This window comes from Pteronotus mesoamericanus, unplaced genomic scaffold (assembly GCF_021234165.1).
Source record: "Pteronotus mesoamericanus isolate MK-2021 breed Mesoamerican mustached bat unplaced genomic scaffold, CSHL_Meso_final scaffold_174, whole genome shotgun sequence".
NCBI classification, from domain to species: Eukaryota; Metazoa; Chordata; class Mammalia; order Chiroptera; family Mormoopidae; genus Pteronotus; species Pteronotus mesoamericanus.
Window position 1 is genome coordinate 36801132 of NW_026555309.1, and position 25082 is coordinate 36826213.

Here is a 25082-nt window from a genome sequence, read left to right on the forward strand (position 1 = left end):
TGCGAAACAGAGACTCTGGGATTCGGGTTCGTTTATCCCCCATTGATTGCTGCGCGTGTGTGATATCTCTTAGGTTGTTAGCGTGAGAGTAGGATATTGATGTATGTTGACGTTCTACTTTGAGTGAACCTGCATTCAGTAAAAGCTGAGACAAGAGCATAGTTACTGTGAGTGACTCTTACCAATTCCTTCACGTCAGGCTGCTCTGCCAGCAGCTGGCCAAGCAGCTGCCTCGATGACTTTTGGCAAAGGCTATATTGCCCACCTACCCTCATGACGGGGCCACGGGGAATAACAGACTGACCTGGGACCCAGGGCATAGACCGTCCTTCTCCAGCGCCAGCCAGTGCCTTCCTAACAACCCACCAAGCAGCCAACCCGGGCCCCACGCCTCCACTCCACATCACGCAACATCGCCCTAGCGCCTCTCAGGGGGTCACCGCGAGGGCTGCCCCGCCCGCGATTGGCCAAACGCGCCATAGCGCCACCTCGGCCTACCTTGTGTGCGTGCCCTCATTGGTCCGCGGCAAAGGTAGGCGGTGCCTGTTCCGAAGGCACGCAGGGCGGGGCAGGCTTTCTCCCTGGAGCCCCGCCCCCTGGCCCTCCCGAGTTTAGATCACCATTGGCTGAAGCCCACCGGCGGCGTGAGAGCGGAGGGCCTTCGGCGGTTGCTCTGGTTATTGCTCGAGCGCCCCGCGCGGGATGCTGGTGAGTAGGCGGCAGGGAGCCTCCGCCGCCGTCCCCCTCCCAGGGAAGCTATCTGGAGACTATCTGGGAAAACGAAGTCGGGGACTGGGAGGTTAAGCGGCGGGTGAGTCGGGAGCCGCTGCGGAGGAGAACGTGTCGAGGTAACGGCTGCGCTTCTCTCTCCGGGTCCCGGCAGGTTCCCCTAGACAGTGGGCTGCGCGGGTGGGGAGACGAGCCCGACTCCGCGCGTGCCGGCCATCGCTGTCGGAAAAGGTGGCCGCATTTTTCGCTTAACCAAGATGTTTTTTCCATTTTTTTCCCTCCCCCATCTTTTTCTGAAAGGGTACCTGCTGCTGTTGAGAGAGGACAGTTTTACATCACGACGAATCAATATGAGAATTAAAAACACTGGCAACAACCCCCACGAAAAGCCATCTTAAAAAAAAAATAAATGGACTACTCGAAAAAGGAGAGGATCTATATCGGGAGCTGTTAGAGCAGGACATTTTGAAATACTGCTTTCTGAGCCCTACCTATCCCCTTTCAAATGCTTTTATCGTAACTTTATGATTTTCGTAGCTAGTTTAAGTCTGATTTGACTTGTGATCCGTGACGGTGTTAACTGGAATTGGGCCGGTTCCCGATGCTCCTTTTGGGAACACATTTTGGGGAGAATCTCTGATCATCAAAACCCTACAAGGGGAAAAAAAAAAAAAAAAAAAAAGGAACTCAGCGTCGACCGGTGCCACCAAAGGGCCTTTGCACCATGTGGACCTTTCTTGGCCTTGCCACTTTCACATATTTTTATAAGAAATGCGGGGACGTCATCACTTTGGCCAACAAGGAGGTCCTGCTGTGTGTGCTGGTGTTCCTGTCGCTGGGCCTGGTGCTGTCCTACCGCTGCCGCTCCCGAAGCTGGGCCCTCCCGAGGCGCGCGCCCAGCGGGCCCCAGCTCGCCATCCTCTCGGGTGTCCTGTCCGCCTTGCCTTTCATTGGCTTCTTCTGGGCCAATCCCCCCGCTGGGACCGAAAATAAAGAGCAGCTCGGGTCTAGGACGGTAGGTTGAATTCACACTGGTCCAAGGAATGAGAGAGTCTTTATTTTAAACATTAGGATTGGGGCTGCTCACTTGTGAATTTTCTGCTTTAAGGGGAAAAGGGCAGCAGCTCAGATTTTCAGGTACGTATTGCCATTTAATTCTCTCCCACCCCTCATCCCCAAGAAAGCTTTTGACTCTTCCTTGGCACTCTTACTAAAGATTTGAAAACATTTGTTTCATTTAGCATAGGTTGAGCGAAGGATAGAGGAAATTGATATGATTATGAAAGGCGAAAAAAATATTAAGAGTTTCATTTTGAAGGAGGGCAGAATCACTTTCTCTGGTGGAAAAAAAAATATTTTATTTACATGCTTGGGTAAGGATGGCATATATACCTGGGAAGAAGGAAACCTGCTGCAGGTAAGCCCTCCACTGTCCAGATGTGACAGCTGTCTGGGGAAAGTGACAACAATTTGAAAGAGTGACAGGGTGAAAACGCTCAGGATTTTACAGCCATGGGCCAAATGCCCTACTCTTCCCACATTGTGGAGCCATGAGTAAATGAATGCAGCGATGTCCTCTATCCTCTATCTGAAATGCATTCATATCTGCGAATCCACATACCCCCCGCAAAAAAAGAAAGAAAAAAAAACTATCAATTACAACATTGAATTGTTCATTTAAAAAAAAAACAAAAACAAAACAACCCCAAACCAATCGCTGTTACTCTCAGTGGACATAAATGTCTCAAAACAGGACTTTTCATCTTCTTATGTTCAAAGTTAAAGTTTTTACTGTCAACCCAATAAGTTAACAGTAAGTAAGTGAGCAATGTCCACAGCGTGGTCCTGTTACCAGATCAAAGACTGGGACTTCCCATACCTGTGAGGTTATGATCCTTGCAAGGCAGCAGAGGATGGTGGTGGGAGATGAGCGAGGAGAGGTGGCTGAGGCCAGACGTTTTAGGGCCTATGGTCCATGGATGTTTGGACTCTTCCAAGAGCACTGGAAGATTTTAAGCATGGGAGTAACAATATTCGATTTTACTTTAAAAAAAGAACATTCCAATTGCTGTGTGAAGAATAGATTGTAGGGAGACAAGACTGGAAGCAAGGATATTGGATCAGAGATTCCACTGTAGGCCAAGTGAGGGTTGACAGTGACTTGGAGTTGTGGTGAGTGGCCTACAAAATCAGAGTTCTGGATCTGCATTATTTTGCTATATTTACAGAGCAGATGAGCAAGACTTACAGAAGAGGGGGACTTGGTTTAGAAGTTATGTTCCACTACTTTTGGATGTAAGACCTTTGGCAAAGGACTCATTCTCTCTTCTGTTACATGGCGACGACAGCAGCCTTACTGATGTCATGCTTGGTCACCAATTGTCTGATAAGTGGTAGCTATTAATGTTAGTCTCAAGGTAGGATACACCTGTTAGGAGCCTTCTGAGGGGTGCTAAGTTCAGTGGTATGGTACTTGTGGGCTGGAGGAATGGGAAAGGGGGGACGGTGAAAATTGGATTCTCAGTTTGAAATGTTTGATGTTGTTGATTTGAGATAGCTTCTCTTGGGACCCGTGAGCAAGCACTCGTCCGGATGGCGGGAATGACGTCACATTGTGCTGCAGCAGCAATCAATATTGGTTAGCAGTAGTCAATATTGGTTCCACTTCACGAATGCGCCAGGCTCTCTGCTTTGTTTCAAGTACTGTGTTCCCAATTAGCGCTTCCTCTCCTGACCGGGTTCTCACTTCTCCAGAGTTCCCATTCCACGATAGTGTGTGTATGTTTGACAGGGAAAACCTCAGAAGAAAAACTAACAAATAATGGTTAAGGTGACAAAAAGGGGGGTGTCTTTCTCGCAGAACAATAATTTAAATGCAGTCAGTTATTTTGGCCATTAAGAAATGCTAGTCAGATGGGAAAAGTAAGCTATTGTCTTCTCTTGGTAAAGGACAAAACGGTAATTTCTCTAAGAAAAATTATGAAAAATGAAATAAACAAGGCCCCAGTCGTTATGGAAATATAGGAAGATGAGGTGAATGTTACAATCACAGAATCAAAGTTCTAAAGGATTATAGGGGTTGTCTCCCTTTTCGCCTGAGGTCTGTCTCTTTTATTAAAACCACTTCAAAATGACATTTAGTTGTGTCTTAATCCTTAAGGTCAGAGAACTCAAGGAAGATGGTTTCTTGAAATCCTCTATCTGAAATATATTCATATTTGTGAATCCACATATCCCCCCCAAAAAAAGAAAAAAAGAAAAATTACTGATTACAGTATTGAATTGTTCATTAAAAAGCCCCAAACCAATTACTGTTATTCTTAGTGGGTATAAATCTCTCAAAACAGGACTTTTTCATTTTCTTAGGTTCAAAGTAAAAGTTTTTACTGTCAACCCAGTTAGTAATATGTTCAAATGTTTGTCCTTATTCGTAAATTAGAGGGCCAACTTGACATCATTGACTAGATTCTCTTAGAGTAACAGAATGTAGAAAAAAAGTAGAGTTAAAATAAATATATTCTTACATGTTATATATAGATTAAAACTGAATAGGTCGCATTCCAACCGATAGTAAGTTATTTTCTTCTTTTTGGAGTTTCGTAGAGTTAATTCTCAGTACATGAGTAGCCAGGATTTTACAGTTTGTTACATAAAAGTGATTTTAGATTAAGGTAGACTTTTCAGGTGACAATCCAGAAGGAGAAAATAAAGATGAATAGTGGAAGTATATAAAAGGTGCTAAATAGTTGCGGCATGAAGTCAAACTGGAAGTTTTATGTGATTTGCATTCGGTAGATGCTCAGTATATGCTTGAAGAATTGAGTAATGATAGAATTTTCCATATAACAAGTCTTTGAAGGCTGTTACAAACATTTTTTTAATATTCGGCCCAGCGTGAATTTCTAAATATGTCTGTATCACAGCATTTTCTAAGTACCATATTTGGAAAGGAATATACACTTCATTTTATTGGGTTATTATACATTTTTACTTCTCCAACATTTTGATGATGTTAGGTTTCATATATGATAAGGATTTAAAATAATTAACGGTTCATTTGGTTTGGTAATGTTTAGGATGTAGCTTTTGCTCAAGATGCAAAAGTCCAGTGTGTATGTATGTAGTGGTATGATTTAAGGTTAACAAGTATGAATACATAATTTTTTTTTTTTAACAGTGCAAAAAACAAACCAGCATTTCAGAAAGCACCTTAATAGGAACAGCTGCCTCTACGACAATATCTTCTCAAAATGATCCAGAAGTGATCATTGTGGGATCTGGTGTACTTGGCTCTGCTTTGGCAGCAGTGCTTTCCAGAGATGGAAGAAAGGTGACAGTTATTGAGAGAGATTTACAAGAGCCTGACAGGATACTTGGAGAATTTTTGCAGCCAGGTGGTTACCATGCCCTTAAAGATCTTGGTCTTGGAGGTAGGTTCATATTGGTTTTTAGGAGTTATGTGCTATAAGCAAGCACTCTTTACTTTAGACTCTCCTTTTTACATTGGTAAAAAGGTATTCCATTTTATTTTCATTTATAAAAGTTACTCTACTCACTTTAAGTATAATTAAAAAGCATATCAGAAAACTAACTTATCTTGATCTTTGTGTAGTTGTGTGATGATATTCTTTTCTTTCATCAGAAATGAAATTATTTTTTGCCCTGACTGGTATGGCTCAGTGGATTGAATGCTGGCCTGCAAACTGAAAGTTCGCCGGTTCAATTCCTGGTCAGGGCACATGCCTGGGTTGTGGGCCAGGTCCCCAGTTGGCGATGTGTGAGAGGCAACCGATAAATATTTATCTCACACATCCATGTTTTTCTCCCTCTCTTTCTCCCTCCCTTACACTCTCTCTAAAAATAAGTAAATAAAAATAAAATTTAAAAGAAGATATGAAATTAATGTGCCCTGTCTTAATGTATTTTAGTGTACTTAAACATATAGTATGTGACAATATCTTTTTCACTTAACATATGCATATTTTTACTACTGTGAACCATTCTTTCTCACTGTAATTGTAAGCCTATGCATAAAATTTTCTAAACTGATACTTCATAATGTACCTTACCTTTCTAACTTACATTAACACTTAGGTTATTATCAGTTTTTCTTTATTAGAGATAACACTGTAGAGAACGTATTCTTGTGTATAACTTTAAAAGTTATTAAAAATTAAATCTTTAGAGTGAATTTCATAGATGAATTCTCAAGACTAAGATTATTACATCAATGGATGCTAACTTCATGGTTCTTGATAATTATTGCTTCAGTTATTTTCTGAAATGTTTTTAGTTTATAGCATGACCAAACTATACTATATAAATTTATATACTATATAAATTTATCAATTTTATCTAATTTCACCAACAATTTTGATAGATTTCGTGTCTTACTGTTTTAACTTTGTTTCATTTATTTTTTAAAATCAAGTTTGGAACATTTTTCATGATTTGTTTAGTGTTTCTATATTGTTTAAAACCCCACTGAGGTTTTAATATTTTTCCTATGGATTTTAATGTTTAAGTTGTATATATAAATATTAATCTTTTGTTATGTGCTTCGATTATCATCTTCCAGAAGCATTAAAATTTCTGAAATAGTTACACTAACATCCAAATGGTATCATACCTTTTTGAAGACAGTTACTCATTCCATGCCTCCATGTCTTCTTTGTGCCTGGTATAACTCTGGGCATATTAGTAACGTTGAGTTTTTTGAATGGAATTGTTTTGCAGATACAGTGGAAGGTATTGATGCCCAGATTGTAGATGGCTATGTAATTCATGATTGTGAAAGCAAGTCAGACATTCACATTCCTTATCCTCTGTTGGAAAACCATCAAGTACAGAGTGGAAGAACTTTCCATCATGGAAGATTCATCATGAGTCTCCGGAAAGCAGCAATGGCAGAGCCCAAGTAAGAATATGGCTTCAAATATATCACATTAAAGAATTAACACATTTAAGCTTCACCTTTGTACAAATACTACTTTTGTAAATTTTTATAAGTATTTAGGTAGGGGCTAGACCATAGGTCTTATGCTAAAGTAAACCATAACTTATACAAGTGTTAAATCCTTTCAGTGCCTTTATTAAGAATATGACACAGAATTTTTTTTGGAATGACATGGAACTATTGAGAATTTTCCTTTGACTAAACAAATTGTGTGATTTTTATGTGGTTGGAATTTAGAGGATATAGTTGTTGTAACTAAGATGTAAGTCCATGTGTGCCCATTTGGGAGTCTGGGTTTGGGGCTTTGGTACTTTCTTTTAAAAGTCAGGACAGAGGACTTCCAGGGATAATCCCTGTTCTATTCTTAGGAAGGACCTAGTCTGATAAGACTGGCTTCTTCTTTTACTTATTAGCTTGTATTTGCCTCTAGCCTTTCAACATTATAATTGAGGAACCTTTACATATGAGAACCCTTGTGTCATTGGCATAGGCTGAGGTGTTGAGAAGTAAGTGAACTCATCCTTAAGACGGAAAGGATTTGATATCTATGGAAATGGAATATGTTTATTATAGAAAACACCCCAAAATTTAAAGAACATTTAAAAAATTATCCATGATCCTTCTGACTAGAATTGACCACTCTGAATAATTTGCTGGATAAACTTCAGTTCTTTTGTTTTCCCATCTGTGTATGAATTGGTTGGGGGTATGTTACTATTTCTGCATGTATTCCATTTTTTAGTGAATTGAGATAAAAATCTATTGTTACTTTTTAAAATACTTTTTAAATCATTGCCTTAGTCATGTATAATTAATTTAAAGATTAGGTAATAAAAATCACACATAATTCTAAAAACCATTAGTGATGTTTTTACCTCTTTTGTCATTCCAGACTTCTTTCTGTATACCTGTGTATGCACCCATGTGCATGCCAGGCCACGTGTGTAAACTGGAGATGAGGCAGGAAGAATTTATGATTCCTTATTTAAATTGCTCAAATGTGCTACTATAGAATGTATTTCTGTTTCTCTTTTAGTACAAAGTTTATTGAAGGCATTGTGCTACAATTATTAGAAGAAGATGATACTGTGGTTGGAGTTCAGTACAGGGAGAAAGAAACTGGAGACATCAAGGTGAGATGATATCTCAAATGTTAGTTTCTCCTAAGAGATTTTTCTCTTTTTCTCCTACTCCTTTAAAAAAAGTAGGCTCAACTAATTATTTTTCAACAAATGGACTTAATTCTTTCTAAGCCCTGTGCAGCAGGATGGATTTCAGATTGTAACATGTTGTCTTTTGCTCACCTCAGCATGCCATAGAAATAACTTTGTAAACAAACACTACTGTAATAACAGTATTAGAAACTGAGTGAGATATGCACTAGAGGACAAGCGGAGGGGAACTGAAAGGAAAAAAAGGAAGGATTTTTTTTCAACATAAAAGAAACGGTTAAGATAAAGTAATTGTTTAAATAAAGAAAAGCAAAAGTAAGAGAATCTCAGGAAAAAGAAGAAAATAGCTTCCAGTATCTGCTCATGTTGGCCTAGTAAAAGAAGAGAAAAGGTCAAAGGCTAACCTATAGAGTCTTCTGAGGCTGCTCTGTAGGCTTACTACCTCCTAGAAACTATTGAGGGTGATTGCAAGGTAATATAAATACGTACGTACATCCACGTGTACAGAAATTCTTCAAAGCTCTAGCTGCTGATTGCAGTACTATATAAAGTGAGGAAATTCTAGAATAAAAGAATTTGGCTGATCCTTGGAATTAGTAATGAAATTTTACCTTCTATGGGCTATGCTAGCTTTGTAGTTTTCTCCATTATTATCAAAGTGTAACTTAATCCCAGATGGTTCAGATGATAGAGGTTCAAAGGAAGGTGATCCTTAGGGACTCAGAGGAAGGGTCTCTCAAGACTGGGCATGCCTTAACTTGAGCCCACGTAACAGCTTCAATAGCATTATCTTCAGATACCCTCTATAATGTTATCCGATAATATATTTAAATTTGTTCATGCACATTTTAAAAGAACAGTTCTTTTTCTGTATATTTTCTAAGCATTTAGCTGAGTACTCTTTATCTTTTGTTGTAGGAACTCCATGCTCCATTGACTGTTGTTGCAGATGGTCTGTTTTCCAAGTTCAGGAAAAACCTGATCTCCAATAAAGTTTCTGTTACATCTCATTTTGTTGGCTGTCTTATGGAGGTACTGCAGGGATGTAATAGTAGAAAAAATAAAAGCAACGTGAAATTTGAAAATTATTGAAATATTTTATTTTTTTCTAGAATGTACCACAATTTAAAGCAAATCATGCTGAACTTCTTTTAGCTAATCCAAGTCCAGTTCTCATCTACCAGATTTCACCTGATAAAACTCGAGTACTTATTGACATTCGAGGAGAACTGCCAAGGAATTTAAGAGAATACATGGTTGAAAACATTTACCCACAATTACCTGGTAAGAAATAAGTTTTCACTCCCACTGTAATCTAAGTTTGAAAGCAGATCTCACAAAAGGCTCTTCATCTCCAGTTGTCACTAAAGCTGCGTCTGAAATAGGCCAGAGATAAGACTGGCAGGTGAAAACTGCATCCAACCAGCCAGATTCCCTGGAGCTAGATTATTTATTTAACACATAAGAAGAGTTCCAAATTTAAAAAAAAAATAGTTTCAATATATTACTTTAAGCATAGTTTTCAGAATAATTGTCAATATTGACACAATTTTGACACTTTTAAAAGTAGTCTGGATAGCAATCTAAGGTCTGAATACTTGAAATATCCCTCATACTTACTTGGTTTTGTGGTAGTGATAGCTACCATTTATTGAATGTATGCTATATAAGAGGTGTTTTACAAACATAGTTTTATTTAATCTACACAGTTATCTTGTGACATTGGTATTATCATTTATCATCTCTGTTTTATAGATGAGGGAACCACGATTCAGAGAGCTTACTTAGGTCTTCCAAGCACAGGCTGTTAGTAAGAGGCAGAGCAAGGGCGGAAACTAGGCCCGCGTGGACCATGCATTCCTGCCCTCGCAGCGTGAGAGCTATAAGCAATCTTAGAAATAATTTTGAGTTGAATACAGAAAGGCTTCATGAGATATTAGCTATGTTTGTTAAAAACATAAAAATTACTTTCTGGGTTTTTTAATTTTTTTAATGGAAAAGTGTAAGAAAGAAATGTAAAAATAAACTGTTAAGAATATAAGTGAAATGGAAGGTAGTAGGCCCCGTTTGCCAACTATGATTATAGTAATAGGAAACTGTCTTTGAGTACATTTTGTTTAATTACGTTTTTCCAAGTTTTTTTAGAAATTAAGTGAAAGTACTGTGTAAGAACTAACAGAATATTAACAGAAATGAAAGTGTACATGGACCAACTTAGATTTTGAACGGTGTTTTCAGGATTTTACTATGTTTTCATTTAGTTAAGGCATTTTTAAAGCTTTCCAATGGAAAAATGAGTTGCACATATTTAGGAAAAGGAGTGTCAGTCACTTCGTATTTTTAGCATTTTTTTCTTTTACTATAGATTGTTTTTTCCAATTTAGAGGTTAATTGGAGCTTTCTACCCTGAAATCATGCAGGGAAACAATTTGTATGTTTATATTGGTATTAGGTTACTGAGCTCCTACCCCTGGTAGAAATACAGTGGTTTCAACATAGGCAGTCTGCTTCTGCATTTCCAAAGTACACTGGGAACGGTATGAAAAGAGATTTCATTTTCTCTATGAGTGAAAGCACAAAGTACCTAGAGATAAACTAATCCAACCATTTCATTTTATAGATGATGGAACTAAAACTCAGAAAGGTAGCGCGCGCTCTCTACACCTTGTCTTTTTTCTAGTGTATATACCCTTCTGCTGTTTGTGAAATGGTGGTATATTTCATCTGATATTACCAGAACACGGTGGTGACAATGAATTGTTAAATATGACGGCTGTCAGTTAACATTTGGAAGAGGGGTGGCCCGTTTTCTCCCTATATCATGTCATCCGAATTTGCTTCACTCTTTTATGTAGTTTTTAAATTTATTTAGCTGTTTGCCTTTTTACATTAATTTTCTCTTAGGTTCCTTAGTCATCCCTTAGCATGAAAAACTAGGGGCATAATAAACAACTTTATTAATAAAATAATTGGCTCTTGATTTAATCACAAGGGGATGTAACAGTCATAACAGATGTATAGTAGATATTTGTTTATACTTGATAAAAATGTGATAATTAGAAATTGAAATGTTGCAAATCATTTATTTGATGGGGCGTGGTTTATTGCAGATCACTTGAAAGAACCATTCCTAGAAGCCATTCAGAATTCTCGTTTGAGGTCCATGCCAGCAAGCTTCCTTCCTTCTTCACCAGTAAACAAACGAGGTATTAATTTACTGGACTTATTTTGTAAAGGGTATCCCAAATATTCAAATTGAATACTGCACATAACATATACATGATTAAATTTATGCTTCTGGGAATAACAGGGTAGAGAATTGGTTACTACACGTTAACACATCACTAAAACAAAAGTTAGTTTTATGATATCTTTAGTTATTATTTAATATTGAGAGTATGTTAAGTCATTGTGCTAGTCACTGGGGATACAATAGTTAAATATAGTTCTTGATCTAGAGGAGGCAGTTTTCTAGCTAGGGAATATGGACAGGGAATTTCAGACCACTGTTGACAGCTGTAATAGAACCCCAGCTATGGTACTATGGACTCATGTGAAGGGGTGTGCGGGCAGGGAGGGGAGCTTGTGAACTGGGAAGGGAGGTTAGGGAAGACATTGCTCAGGATATAAAGCTGGAGGTGAGCCATGGAGAGTAAGTGGAGTTCATTAGGTGGACAGTGAGATGAGGGGCTTCTGAGTAGATGAAATAACATCTGCAGTGGCCTGGATGGCTGAGAAATGGTTGCACTTTGAATGATCTCAAGTGGTTTTCTATGGCTGGAGCATTGGATAGGTGTCAGAGTGGTGAAAAGGTAAGATACTTATTTCAAGTTTAGTTTTAATCCTATGGACAATGGAATTCATTGAAAAGTGTTTCAGAAATAGCTTTATTGATATAATTCACAAATCATACAGTTCCCCACTTAAAATATATAATTTATTAGTTTTTAGTAGACCCATAGGTATATGCAACCATTGCTACAATCAGTTTTAGAGCATGTGTATCACACCAAAAAGAAACCCTGTACCCATAGCAGTCAATCCTCATTTCTTCCTGACCTGCAGCCTCAGGCAATCAATCTACTTACTGTGTCTATGGATTTGCCTATTTTGGACATTTTCTATAAATGGAATCATATAATATTGATAAATGATCCTTCATTATTGACTTCTTTGAGGTTCCTCCCTGTTATAACGTATCAGTCCTTCAATTGCTTCATTTGGTATTATGCCCAAATAATATTTCATGTGTGAGTGTATTACATTTTGATTATCCATCAGTTGATAGACATTTGGGTTATTTCCACTCTTGGGCTCTTGGTTGTCATGAGCGATGCTGTTGTGAACACCTGTGTATGAGTTTTTGTGTGGACATGTTTCCATTTTTCTTGGGTAGACAGGTGGTATTCATGTGTTAACTGTGTGACTTGGCGAGGAACTGCCAGACCCCACTTTACATTCCTGTTAGGAATGTGTGAGCGTTCCAGTTTCTCCATGTCCTTGACAACATTTGTTTTTGTCTGATCATAGCCATCCTAGGAGGTGTGAAGTGAAACTTCATTTGTGGCTTTGATTTGTGTTTCTCTGTGTCTTCTATGGACAAATGTCTATTCAGATGTTGTACACTTCTTTAGTTGGGCAAATTAAAAAATATTTTGAGTTCCTTTTATAGTCTGTATATAAATCCCTTATCAGATACATGATTTGCAAAACTTTTCTATTACTCTTTGGGATGTCTTTTCTTTTCCTTGAGGGTGTCCATTGAATTTTTTAATATTCATGAAATCACTTTTATCTCCTTTTTCTTGTGTTGCTTGTGATTTTGCTGTCATACCTCCAAAGGCTGTGCCCAGCCCAGTGGCACAAAGGTTTACTCCTATATTTCCTCCTAAGAGTTTTATAGTTTACACTTCAGTTTTGATCTATTTTGAGTTAAATTATGGTGTGAGAAAGGAGTCCAGCTTCATCTGAATGTGGATATCTAGGTGTACCAGCACCCCTTGTTGAGAAGATTATTATTTCCCCATTGAAGTGTCTTGGTACTTTTGTCAAAATACAGTCGACTGTAAATGTAAGAGTTCATACATTCAAAAGTATTTTGTAGTTTTCAGAGTTTAAGTTTTGTGTTTTAGTTGTTAAATTTATTCGTATTTTACTCCTTTTGAGGCTATTGTAAATGAGACTGTTTTCTTCATTTTAAGATTCTTCATTGCTATTGCTAGAAATTGAGTTTTGCATATTTATCTTGTATCTTGAAACCCTACTGAATTCATTTATTGTAACAGTTCATTGAAAAGTTTAACAAAGGTATGGCCGTGATTAGATCTTTATTTCGGAGGATAGTACTCTGTTACGTTGTGGGGGAGGATGGTGGAGGGAAGTTCAGACTAAAGCTGATAGTAAGGCTATTTAATTATTCCGTGCGAGTGACGATGAAAGGCCTGAACTAGGGTCGTGGCAATAAAAATGGAAAGAGGGGAGTGAGTTTGGGTAATATTTAGGATGCACAGTGCATGAAACTGAGGGATTCATATGCTATTGCAGCAAGGGAGAGTGAGGCCTCTCGATGGATTCTGGGTCTCAGGCTTAGATAATTTTGCCAACAATTTGCTGACATTGGAAATACAGGGAATAGAGTCTAAGCTTGAGGGAAGTGTGGGGAGAGGTGATGAGTTCACTTTTGGACACACGGGTCTGAAGTGCGGATGGACAGTTGAGCGGAGGCGTGTGGAGCAGCGTTGGAAACAGGAGGGTGGCGCTCTGACGAGAGGGCTGAATGGGAGCTGCTGATATACTTTGGTTCCAGAACAGGAAGAGGGCGTAGTTCACTATGGAAAAGCAGGCGTAAAACACTACCAACCACATAAATAAACTATAATGTAGAGCAGAATGAAATCAGTGCCAAATTGATATGAACAGTGTGCTGTGGGAGCATAACCCAAGCGGTGGGATTTGGAAATGTTCCACAGAGCAGGAGTACAAGCTGGCTGTAGTTTGTGGATTTTTAGTGATGGTATCTGAGAACATACCAAATTTTAATATTTAGAGGCTACCTTTTAATAAATGACTATGTTATATGTACTCTACAGTTATAAATGTATATTAAGACATTACAGAAAACAATTATCCATAATTCTGCCACCTTGACACTTATTATGGTCGCCTATTACCCTCACAGACAAAATTAAACAAGCGTTTTGTTTCAAAGTACAGGCGCACCAGGCTGACAATGGACCAGGAATCTAAGAGTGAGGCAGCTCAGTCAGGAGGTGGCCTTAGAGTCAAATTGTGGCGCTTCCTGCTTCTGCAGCTGTAAAACAAAGGGCTCATTTTCAGATAGGATTCAGTCAAGGTTTATTCTCCTAAATTAACTTCAGATGGTTTTGAGAATGTCTGCCTGGCGCCTTGCAGCTGGAACTCCAAGGTGTCTGGTAGAACCCTGCCAGGCCTCAGTCTTTCCTTAGGACGGCACAGGCATTTCTCGGTAGCATGCTGGCGGTGAAGACTACTGTGAAGTGTCACGGGCCTCTTTAATTTTTCCCGTTGTTAGAAAACTTGCTTTTAATGCCCGGATACCTGTGGATTCTTTTGATTTTTTTTTTTTCCCCATGAGAGAGGTCTTGTAAATGTTTTGACACTGTTTGATTCAATCTTAGATTGCAGGAGGGTTTCCGGGGGCCGGGGGCCATTTTCTTTTCCTCGCTGTATTCCCAGCATCTGGTGCCCAAAAGCTGTTGATTGAATCAACTCTTGAATTTTTGCCTCAACAAATTTTAGTCATGATCTCTTCCCTTGTAGATTCACATTATTATTTACTAACATTAATATTTATAAATTAAGTCCTTTTTTTTCTTTGTCTCAAGTGATGCTCCAGAATGATGTCATAATCTAAATGATCCCTTTTAGGTGTTCTTGTTTTGGGAGATGCATACAATATCAGGCATCCTCTTACTGGAGGAGGAATGAGCGTTGCTTTTAAAGATATAAAACTATGGAGAAAATTGCTGAAGGGTATCCCTGACCTTTATGATGATGCAGCTATTTTCCGGGTAAGGTAGTAAATTATTCTTTGACAAAAAATGTCTCAATGTAGATTTCTTATGGGGTCTCAGAGGAATGGGCAGGTCTGTACTTGAGAGCCTGATGCTTAATGGTTCTTAGGCAATCCTATGCAGGCTTAAAGAGTCTGACTTGTAAGCTGTGACTCATAAGAGAATTTCTCAATTTCTGTATTTGAGTATTAGGTAACACTGGATTGCATGGGTGACTTTGCTCATAGTGATTGTAAATTTAGCTTCAGACTCATGTAACTCATTGTTCTGAAGATTTTTAAATTTTTTTTTGGTAAACCATAGGCATAATTACTTATACATGGACCTCAGGATAAATACCAGTTTGAGGAGATTATAAACATCAGTTGGTGTTTTCTTTTTTTTTTTTCCTTACCATATAGTAAGTGATCTTTTCCTCTCTTAGGCCAAAAAGTCATTCTATTGGTCAAGAAAAACATCCCATTCCTTTGTTGTGAATGTCCTTGCGCAGGCTCTCTATGAATTATTTTCTGCAACAGATGGTAAGTGCATGTATTTTTTATAAATAAATATTACTGAATTGCAGATTTTTAACACAGGAACAGAATTACCAAAAAAAAAAAAAAAAAAAAAAAAAAATAGTGATCAGGACAGAAACAGAAAAGTTTCCTGAGTTGGCTGACTCTCAAGTTGGTAGTCATTTTTTACTCTGTTCTTGAGCCTCATCACGTATCTGTTAGACACCGATGTGGTCCTCCGTTAAACCACCTTATTATTATTATTATTATTATTATTATTATATTTTTAATTCCTATGGTCCAGACCAGATCCTATATCCTCAGATGCTAAAGGTTGTGATGGAAGATCATTCTGGCCATGAATTAAAAACAATGTAGTTGTTCCTCTTTTCCCTCCTGACCACTAGTTTCAATTTCTTCTCAAAGTGGTGTTTTATGAAACGAATGTGAGCTTTAGGTCACATTTAGATTTTGTCCCCTGTTGAAGTGCACAAGCAGCAGAATGCATCCACCTTTTGCTCATTTGAAGTCTTCGCATGCTTTTGTTTTGTTTCTATATTCATTGTAGAGAGATGGCAGTCAATCTATGTATTAAGAAAAATGTGACTTAGCAGAAACAGTGTTAGAAATGGAAGAAGAGGCACCATGTCACTTCCCAACCACAGCAGTGGACAATCAGTTAATGGAACTAGACCTTTAGGTTTTCAAGAGTTAAATATAACTCAAATCCCACTACTTCAGATATTCACAAAAAAACTCTATGACCTGGCTGAGGCTTTAGTGATCTGTGGTTTGGTGATCTGATTACAAAGTATGATATAATACAAATGCCTTCTGTAGCCTCTATAACCATCATTCTTGCTAACAAAAAACTCATCGATGTGATTTGCCAAACAAATCTCTTGCTAACTGGTGAGGAAGTTAAATGACTGATTGGGCAAGTAAAAAGAAAAGTACTCAAGTTTTGAGTTTTTCTATGCTCTTTAAACCTTTTCTAAGCTCTTGAGGGTTTTTTTTTTAAGATTTTATTTTTTTATTTTTAGAGACAGGAAGGGAGGGGGAGAGAGAGAGAAACATCCATGTGTGGGTGCATCTCACACACCCCCTGCTGGGGACCTGGCCTGCAACCCAGGCATGTGCCCTGGCTGGGAATCGAACCTGTGACCCTTTGGTTTGCAGGCCGGTGCTCAATCCACTGAGCCATACCAGCTGGGGCAGCTCTCGAGTTTCTTACATTATGAATTTGAATGTGTTACTAAAACAATATCAAAGTTATGAAAGAGTGGAGGAGAAAGGAGCTTTATTGGAGGAAGCATTTATCTATTGCATCCCATTTTAATGGTTGTAAAAAAAAAAAAAAAAAAAAAAAGTAGGCACACCTGAGCAGAACTTTGATTCTAAACTAATAAAACAGCCCTGGCTGGTGTGGCTCAGTGGACTGAGTGCTGACCTGTGAACCAAAGGGTCACCGGTTTGATTCCTAGTCAGGGCACGTGCCTGGGTTGCAGGCCAGGTTCCTAGAGGGGGCTGTTTGCAAGGCAACCACGAACTGATGTTTTCCTTTCTTTCTCTCTCCCTTCCCCTTTCTCTAAAAATAAATTAAAAAAATAGAAAAAAAAGGCCACTTTAAAAACAATAATAAAATAGTTTATGGGTTTATTATACTATATTGTAAAGATTTAATGACTTAACTTTGAAAAGTGTAAAAAACTGTACAGATATAAGGCATTATTTTTGTTACTCACAGCTTACTGGGCATCTTACACAAGGCATCTGGTTTCCAGAATTGTGATTTTATAACAGAGTTTACAGAATATTTTGCATCATTTAATGAATTTACAACATAATTAAGGAAATAGTTTAAACAACTCTGATTCCTGGGACCTACATTTTTGGTATAGTCATTATTTATTAACAGGAAAGTTAAATTCATATCCATATCACTACCCATAATGTTGTTTGTGGAATGTAAAAGATATCTTGGGTTGTTGAAATTCCAGGGCTAGATTTTTTTTTAATTATAGGTTTGATATTTGTTACATCTTCATTTTTTTCTGAAATATCATTTAGAACCCTTACATAAATGTGTAAATTATTTGAGAGTAATTTTTAAATTTTATTTTAGATTCCCTACATCAACTAAGAAAAGCCTGTTTTTTATATTTCAAACTTGGTGGAGAATGTATCGCTGGTCCTGTTGGGCTGCTTTCTGTGTAAGTTGTTTTGATGACACAAAGGAGACATATTCCAGGTTTTCTTAGGATTATTGAGTTTCTGAATTACTGCAAATTTTTCTTCCTTACATATTTTTTCACTTTATTATCCATTAGTATGCAAATCAGAAGGTAGCCCAGATGAATGAAAAAAGGCAACAGTTAGTCCTGTATTTTACTGCTGGGCAACAGCATAGATTAGCAGTCGTTGGTGGGCGAGGGTAAAATCCTTGATTAAAGCAGAAGCTTGTTTTTTGCGTATTGGTTAATCTACATCATCCGATCTATGGGAGCCAGGGATAATTTGAGAAATTTGAATTTAAAAATTAATTTGATTGAGCCCTTGGCTGGGTGACTCGGTTGGTTGGAGCATGGTCCTGTGCACCAAAAGCTTGTGGGTTCAGTCCCTGGTTAGGGCACATCCTCGGTTGCAGGTTTGATCCCTGGTTGGGATGAGTACGGGAGGCAACTGACTGATGTTTGTCACATCAATGCTTCTCTCTCTCAAGTCAATAAAAAAACATATCCTTGGGTGAGGATTAAAAAAAAAATTGAAGTGCAGGGACTCAAGAAACTCAGTAATAATTTTGACAGTGCAGATGACTTTTTCTCATTCATCTATAACCTGAATGTCAGTACTGTTACCTTTTGAAAACCTAGACTCAGATAGGCCGGGCCATCCAGGGCCTTCACGCTGGGATGTCAAGACCCCTGAAACAGCTCAAAGCGTATCACATATAAACTAGACTAAGAGGAGTGATTAAATTCTCTGACAGGGGTGTATTCCAAGTAGTTTCTTGTAAAAAATATTTTTTAAAATGCCCCTGCTGTCCAGCTTGGCAGGCAGCAACATAAGCTTATAAAGTTCTCTAAAATGTAGAAAGTGTTTAGCTTTATAGATAATACACGTAATTGAAACTTTTTTACAGTCAATTTGATTTCTGGGTCTTACCAACATTTATGTTTTATTTTTTTCTATTACAGGCTGTCTCCTAACCCTCTGACTTTAATAGGACACTTCTTTGCTGTTGCAATCTATGCTGCATATTTCTGTTTTAAATCGGAACCTTGGATTACAAAACCCCGAGCCATTTTCAGTAGTGGTGCTGTAGTGTACAAAGCATGTTCTGTGCTATTTCCTCTAGTTTACTCAGAAGTGAAGTACTTGGTTCGTTAAGCCTAAAGGGGGACCATTTGTGAACTAATACTTGGCACTCTGCAAGTCCCAAGAGACTTCTTAAGAGGATTTACGCAGCACAGTACTACGCCACTTGTAAAGTGGAAACTCTTGGACCAAGATTGGGATTAATTTGTTTTTGAAATTATTTGTACATAAACATGTAAATATATACTTTAATTTGCAATTTAAAATGAAGGGTCAAATAAGATAGTTTAAAACATATGGTTGTTACCGTAAGTTAGTGCTAAAACTGAGAACAGGTCTGTATTCAGTATCTGGAATGAGTTGACGTGGGACACACAAATAAAACAAAGAATGAACTCTCACATCTTTTTGGTTTTTGTTGTGGACTTTATGTAGTTTCAGGATAATGGGAAACAAAGCCTCAGTTGAATGCAGAGGGAAACCTGCTCTCACTCTGATGTTGGGGAAGTTTGCCTTAAGTCTCTGGACCTAATTTTCCTTATCTATCCAGTGAGGCAAGTTGATATGGTTCTTTGAAAATATCACACATTCATACAAGAAAGCAGTCAAAGGCTTTTCAGTATCTTTGGACTTGAGGCCTTCTGAAAAATAACTTGCCATAACATTAAAAAACTGAGAGGATCCTAAGAAATCATTTAGCCCTGATCGCACAGATGATGCTGACAGGCCAGCTGGGGACCCAGTTTTGCCAGTGGCGGAACCAGGACTCACACTTTGCCTCCTGATAACTGAACAATGCGTATTCCCCTGCAACTTGCTAAATGACTTTTGAACACGCTTCAGTTTTCCTTGTTTTTCTTTCATCTTGTTCCTCCTCTCCGGAGGAGGACAGGGCTAAAACATCTCTAATGCTGTCTTTCAGTTGCCACAATAGGATGGCAGTGCCCTTTTCAGGGTCATTTTACGTAGAAATGATTTAGGATTCATGGGGGTGGAGGGCAGAGAGTTAAAAGCTGATGGTTAAGTTGTTACCAAGACAAAAGGGGCTTAAGGCTAGCATGGTGTGGGGACTTGGGGGAGGGGAGGCTCAGGGGTTACCAAGGAAGGAAGGGGCGGAAGGAGGAGCTTTGGGCAGTCCCTGAGAAGGGATGCTGGGAGCCCCTGAGGGTATCTGGGACTGGAAGAGGATGGTGAGCCTCAGACACCAAGAAACTTCCATGGTCTGTGGTCCACAGATTGTGCGGTCACTGTATTTCAATATATCTGCTACTAGTCTATCACCATGCGCCTGCTAGCCTGTCGTGGGTGTGTCCATAGGACCTGCCAGATTCATCTCTTACCTTCCAGACAAGGTTTTTTGCACAGTGAATATATGTTTTGAATAAGCAGAAAGACGACTTTGGGTACTGGCAATACTATTTTACTGAAAATCTGGAGTTGCACAAATAGTCCTTTAGAACATAAAACTAAATGGATTTATACTTAATTACATTCAGCATTTGTAAGAGGCAGTACAAAAATGTGTTCTGCTTCTACATGATAGAAATTGCATATAATACCATGATTTAAACAATATTCTATTACATAGTTCCATGAGATACACCTTACTCAAAGAAGTCTGATGTTTCCCACAATAAAGGGAAAACATGCAGTTATATGAGCAGTTCAGTTTTATCCTCTTAATTCATTTTAGTGATAGTGGGAAGATTGACGGACAATCCTTACATCAAAGAAGTAGAAGAAGAAAAAGTTACAGCACTGTTCTGAACTCATCAAAAATGAAATTAGGCACGTGTGCTTCAGCAACCTAAAAGAAGAAAACAAAGGAGTTAAATTATTCATAGTGTTATCATTCAGAACAAATTCAAAATTCTCCATATGAAACCTAAACTAAGACAGTCCTTCAGAGCAGGGTGAACCATAACCTGCTCTGATTCAGCACTGGACTCACACGGGTGGGCCACTCCTCAGGACCACTGGCTCTGTACCTGGTGTCCTCTGTCGTGTCTCTGACTTCTTGGCACTGCCAACATCTCAGAATGCTGCCCAGCGCTGCCCCCCGCACCCGGGCCCCGCCCCAATCCAAACCAAGTTCCTAAAGACATTTTGATTAGCTAGGAAGTACTAAAAGGTAACACCTCTAGCAAGAACAGGAAGTCTGGCAAGTGACCAAGCCAGGCGGGGAAGAGGAGGAAAGCACCAGTCCCCTTGGCTGTTCATAGGGGAAGCCTGAGGCGTAGAATGGGTAGAATATAGAGCTAGGTACTCTTCAAGTGCTGAAAATCGGTATTTTTTTAAAAGCAGTGTTTTATTTTTTTCTGATTGTGAAGGTATTATCTGCTAATTAGAGGAAATTCAGCAAATGCCTGAGTATAAAAAAGAATCTAGCCTTGGCTGGTGTGGTTCATTGGATTGACCACCAGCCTGCGAATCAAAAGGTCATCGGTTCGATATCAGGGCACATGCCTGGGTTGTGGGCCAGGTCCCCAGTTGGGGTGTGCAAGAGGCAACTGACCGATGTTTCTCTCTCCCTCTGTTTCTCCCTCCTTTCCCCTCTCTGAAAAAAAACAAAATCTTTAAAAATAAAAAAATATAAAGAATCTAATCTTGATCCCTTAGAAAAAAATTAAAACTGATTATGTTGTATTGAATTCTTCCAGTCACACACACACACAATTAGGAACACGTAACCTTGTGTGTGTTCTCTTCTAAATCTACATTATGAACATCCTTGCACACATATCTTGGTGAACTTAGGTGCATATTCCAAGTGGTGATATTACTGGGATCAGGGAAGTAAATTATAAAATGTTTGTTTAGGTAGATAAAGCCAAATTTCCCTTCCCTAAGGATAAGCCAGTTCACAATCCCATTGACTGGACTGAGGAGTACTATTTCTCCAAACTTTCCAAGCATTTCCAAGGGACCCAACATTTGACTTTTTACCAATTTGTTGGGTGGAAACAGTAATCTTACTGTTATTTTGATTTTGACCTTGACCTTGAATAGGGGTTGAATTGAGCATCTTTACAAATGTCTACTGGCCATTTATATTTCTCTTCCTAAAAACTGCCTGTTGATATCCTTTACCCTTTTCTCCCTATTGCTATTGGGCTGGCTATTTCTTTCATATTGGTGTAAAGGGCACACTAACTCAAGGAAACTGGTCTTTTTTTAATACATTTTCCCAATTTTTAAATTAAGAGATGCTTGACAGAATTGTTGAATTACATTTAGCATTTATAAGAGATCAAATCTCTAATAAATCTTTTTCTTTATGGTTTCCTCCCTTGGTGTTTTATGCAGGAAGTTCAGAGAGCTGATACATTAATTTTAGTCAAATATCTCCTAATTTATTTGTTTCCTTTTTCAAATTTAATCTATCTGTTATTTATTTTGAAACATGGGAGACGTGAAGAGACTAACTTGCTATGTTTTAACCACATAATAAACTTTCTTTCTCAGCACTATTGACTAAAATGCCTTTTCTCCCCTAATTTGAGATGCTGCTTTTCCTTATATGTAACTGTATGTGCTAGGGTTTGTTTCTAGGCTACACATTCTAGTCTACTGATTCATCTATTTTACACCATTACCATACTATTTTGATTTTTGTAGTCTTATATTTTCACATTTGGTATAATATGTTTTAATCTTTTTTTCCAAATCTTGTTTTAGCCCAAGTCCTATACATTTCTAAAAAAAATTTTTCCCAAGTAAAACACAGTATCTGGAATTTTAATCATAACTGCAAGTAAATCTATAAACTAGAAAGAACTCATATTTCTATAATATTTGAGTCTCCTCATCAGAATTCTATATGGATTTCCAAACTTTGTATTTTAAAATTGTAGAGCTTTTTTTCCTAAGTTGTTCTTTCATAGTTCTTCAAGAAGGTGTTCTTGGCTATATTATTTCTTTGTTAATTCTGTGAATAGTAGCTTTTTTTGCATTATATTTTTGAATTGGTTATAGAATATTTATTTCATACATTATTTATATAATCGGCTTTTTGGAACTCTTCATTGCTTTTCACATGACTCTAGTGGATATTCAAGGACGACAACCAGATCCTCAATAAACAGAAATTTGTCTTTCCACTGTGCGTAGTTTTGTTGCATTTATTTTATCGTCTCGCACCTGGACCGCAGTTCCAGTCCTGCCTTCAAAGGAAACGCCACTTGGCGTCTCACTACTCAGTATGGCATGGCCAGTTAATTTTTAAAACATTTTTGGCATTTGTTATAAAAAAGGATCTTTGATTCCTAACCTACTAATTTTGAAAAATCAGAATGGCTTTACAGCATCTACTGAAAGTCTTTCATATTTTAATACCAAACTCCCCACTTTTAGCTAAAACCCACCCAAGTGGAATTATTAGTAAGGAAGAGGAAAAAAATTCTCAAAAGGTAAAAAGTAGTGTGTCATTTCTGGAAAGAGTGGTCGTATGTAATTTTAGCCGTGGCATGAACTTAATCAGGTTACTGTGGAGAGGAAAGGATACACACATTTGGTTATTTCTCTGCACCGGCCACTTAGGAATTCTCTCCTGAACTGGGTGAGCTGCCGACAGAAGGAGGGTATGGTAGACAAAGTGGAGGGGAGGGAAGCTGTTCTAAACTCTTGTCTTCTGGGAAAGCACTGAACATGGCGGAGAAGGGAAGAAGATTTTAGAGCTGTGGGCAGAGCAGTGGAGAGGGAACGGGCGTCCCCTGTAAATGAGCTACTAGTGAATGGACTGACTTCTAGTGAGTCCAGGGCCACTCTTAATACCATCTTTTTACAAAAAGGGCATTAGTATTGTTCTTTCCTAATCACTTACCCTCCTGGGTAGCTTTGTGTACCGAACATAATCCTCCAGGAACAGAAGGGCACCCACAACATCTGCAGGCATTTCAGGTACCTTCTGGCTGTAACGGAGAATAGTCTGGATCATTTCACTGCTTTTCACGTAGAAGACCCTCAGCCAACATACTGAAATACTGAATCAACAACAGATTGCTAAACGCAGTCAAAGAAGAAACCGATCTATGGAACATCCTCTCCATTCCTATCAAGTCATTATCCTGCTCGCCTACCTTCAGAGCGGAATGTAGAGGATAAAATCTAAACTTCTCTGTGGTTTACATGGACCTTCACAACGTGGCCCCAGCCCTCTGCCTGGACTCCTCTCTTTCTGTCCCTGCTCAGCGCTTAGGCTTCAAAGACTGGCAGGTCCTGGCCATAGTTTCCCATGCCCTCCAGTCTCTGCAGCTACATTTGCTCTGCAGGCTTATTTGAAAGTAAACTTTTAGATATCTTTCCAGCCCTGGCGTGGGCACTTCCTCCTCCGTGAAGTCCTCCCTGGCTCCTGCGAGCAGGTGGCTTTTTTCTTTGCTTTCAGTATACCTTGTATCTTCCACCAACCCTCTTAAATTTTCAGGTGTTTGTGTGCTGGGTTTTTTGAGGGCTGGGCTCATGTCCTCATCATTCTGTCTCCAGTACCTGGGATTGTGCCTGGGCCATTACTGTATATTTGAGGGTGTCAAATAAATACAGCATCTTAACAATTTCCTGTATGGATCCTGCTCATGCATTCATTCATACTGCTATATTGCCAATCACTCTCTGGAGCTGAGAATGCAGCAAAATGCATGGCAGTCTTTTTGTGGAGCTTACATTTTTATTTTTATGAAAACGAGTTTTTACATGTGAAAACTATTTCCAATTTATGTACAGATTGGCATTTTCTAAACAACAAAGGATTTTATGGTACTAGATTACTAATGTATTTCTCCGATTTTTTTTATTTTTATTTTTTATTTTTTTTGCTTTTGAAAAGAATGTTTAAGTGCTGGCTGAGTAGCTCAGTTGGTTAGAGCACTGTCCTGATATGCTGAGGTTGCTGTTCGATCCCCGGTCAGGGCACATAAAAGAATCAACCAATGGATGTATAAGTAAGTGGAACAACAAATGGACATCTCTTTCTCTCATTCTCTCCTCCTTCCTCTGTCTTTAAAAAGTAATCAATAAAAAATATACAGAGAGAGAGAGAGAGAGAACATTTTAAGAGGGTTGCACTTGGAAAAGTTTCCACTGCTCTCAGTCTTTCAGTGTGTGACCAGGGCTCTATTTATATTTGCTGTGCTTGGGGCCAGGGAAGGAAGGTGTCTCCATACATCTGAAGTTCCTGCGTCATTTCATTTAGCCAGATTGGAAACCCTCATCCGCAGTTCAACTCCTGCATCCTGATGTCCTCGCTCAGGATGCCAGGAACATGCTGGACTGAAGCCACTTAATCCTTTGCGGTCATCAGCAAAGAAGAGTTCACCAGCTTGACAGATCGTGCACTATGGTCGGGCGTGGCCAGTGTGGAAGT

The 25082-nt window shown here is 38.7% G+C and overlaps 2 protein-coding genes across 3 annotated transcripts in view; one reads left to right on the forward strand and one right to left on the reverse strand.

Annotated features, from left to right (window-relative positions):
* The first annotated feature begins 643 nt into the window (after window positions 1-643).
* On the forward strand, window positions 644-19118 carry SQLE (squalene epoxidase). 2 transcript variants are annotated; one of them, XM_054590479.1, is made up of 12 exons: window positions 644-708; window positions 1030-1744; window positions 4907-5159; window positions 6466-6646; window positions 7722-7818; window positions 8776-8889; window positions 8970-9141; window positions 10968-11063; window positions 14764-14906; window positions 15334-15430; window positions 17532-17619; window positions 18604-19118. In XM_054590479.1, exons 2-12 carry the CDS (start codon window positions 1454-1456, stop codon window positions 18794-18796), a joined length of 1725 nt encoding a protein of 574 aa, XP_054446454.1. In that variant the 5' UTR covers window positions 644-708; window positions 1030-1453; the 3' UTR covers window positions 18797-19118. The 2 variants fall into 2 exon arrangements, with proteins under 2 accessions (XP_054446454.1, XP_054446453.1); XM_054590478.1 differs by lacking the exon at window positions 644-708 and adding an exon at window positions 715-848.
* Window positions 19119-20129: 1011 nt separating this feature from the next.
* The window catches only part of WASHC5 (WASH complex subunit 5), a 53796-nt gene continuing 48843 nt past the window's right edge, over window positions 20130-25082 (reverse strand). Inside the window, exons 29-30 of the mRNA XM_054590480.1 lie at window positions 23547-23634; window positions 20130-20531 (exon numbers count right to left, since the gene is read on the reverse strand). Coding sequence (XP_054446455.1) covers window positions 20475-20531; window positions 23547-23634 — 145 coding nt within the window. The 3' untranslated portion in view covers window positions 20130-20474. The remainder of the gene's footprint in view (window positions 20532-23546; window positions 23635-25082) is intronic.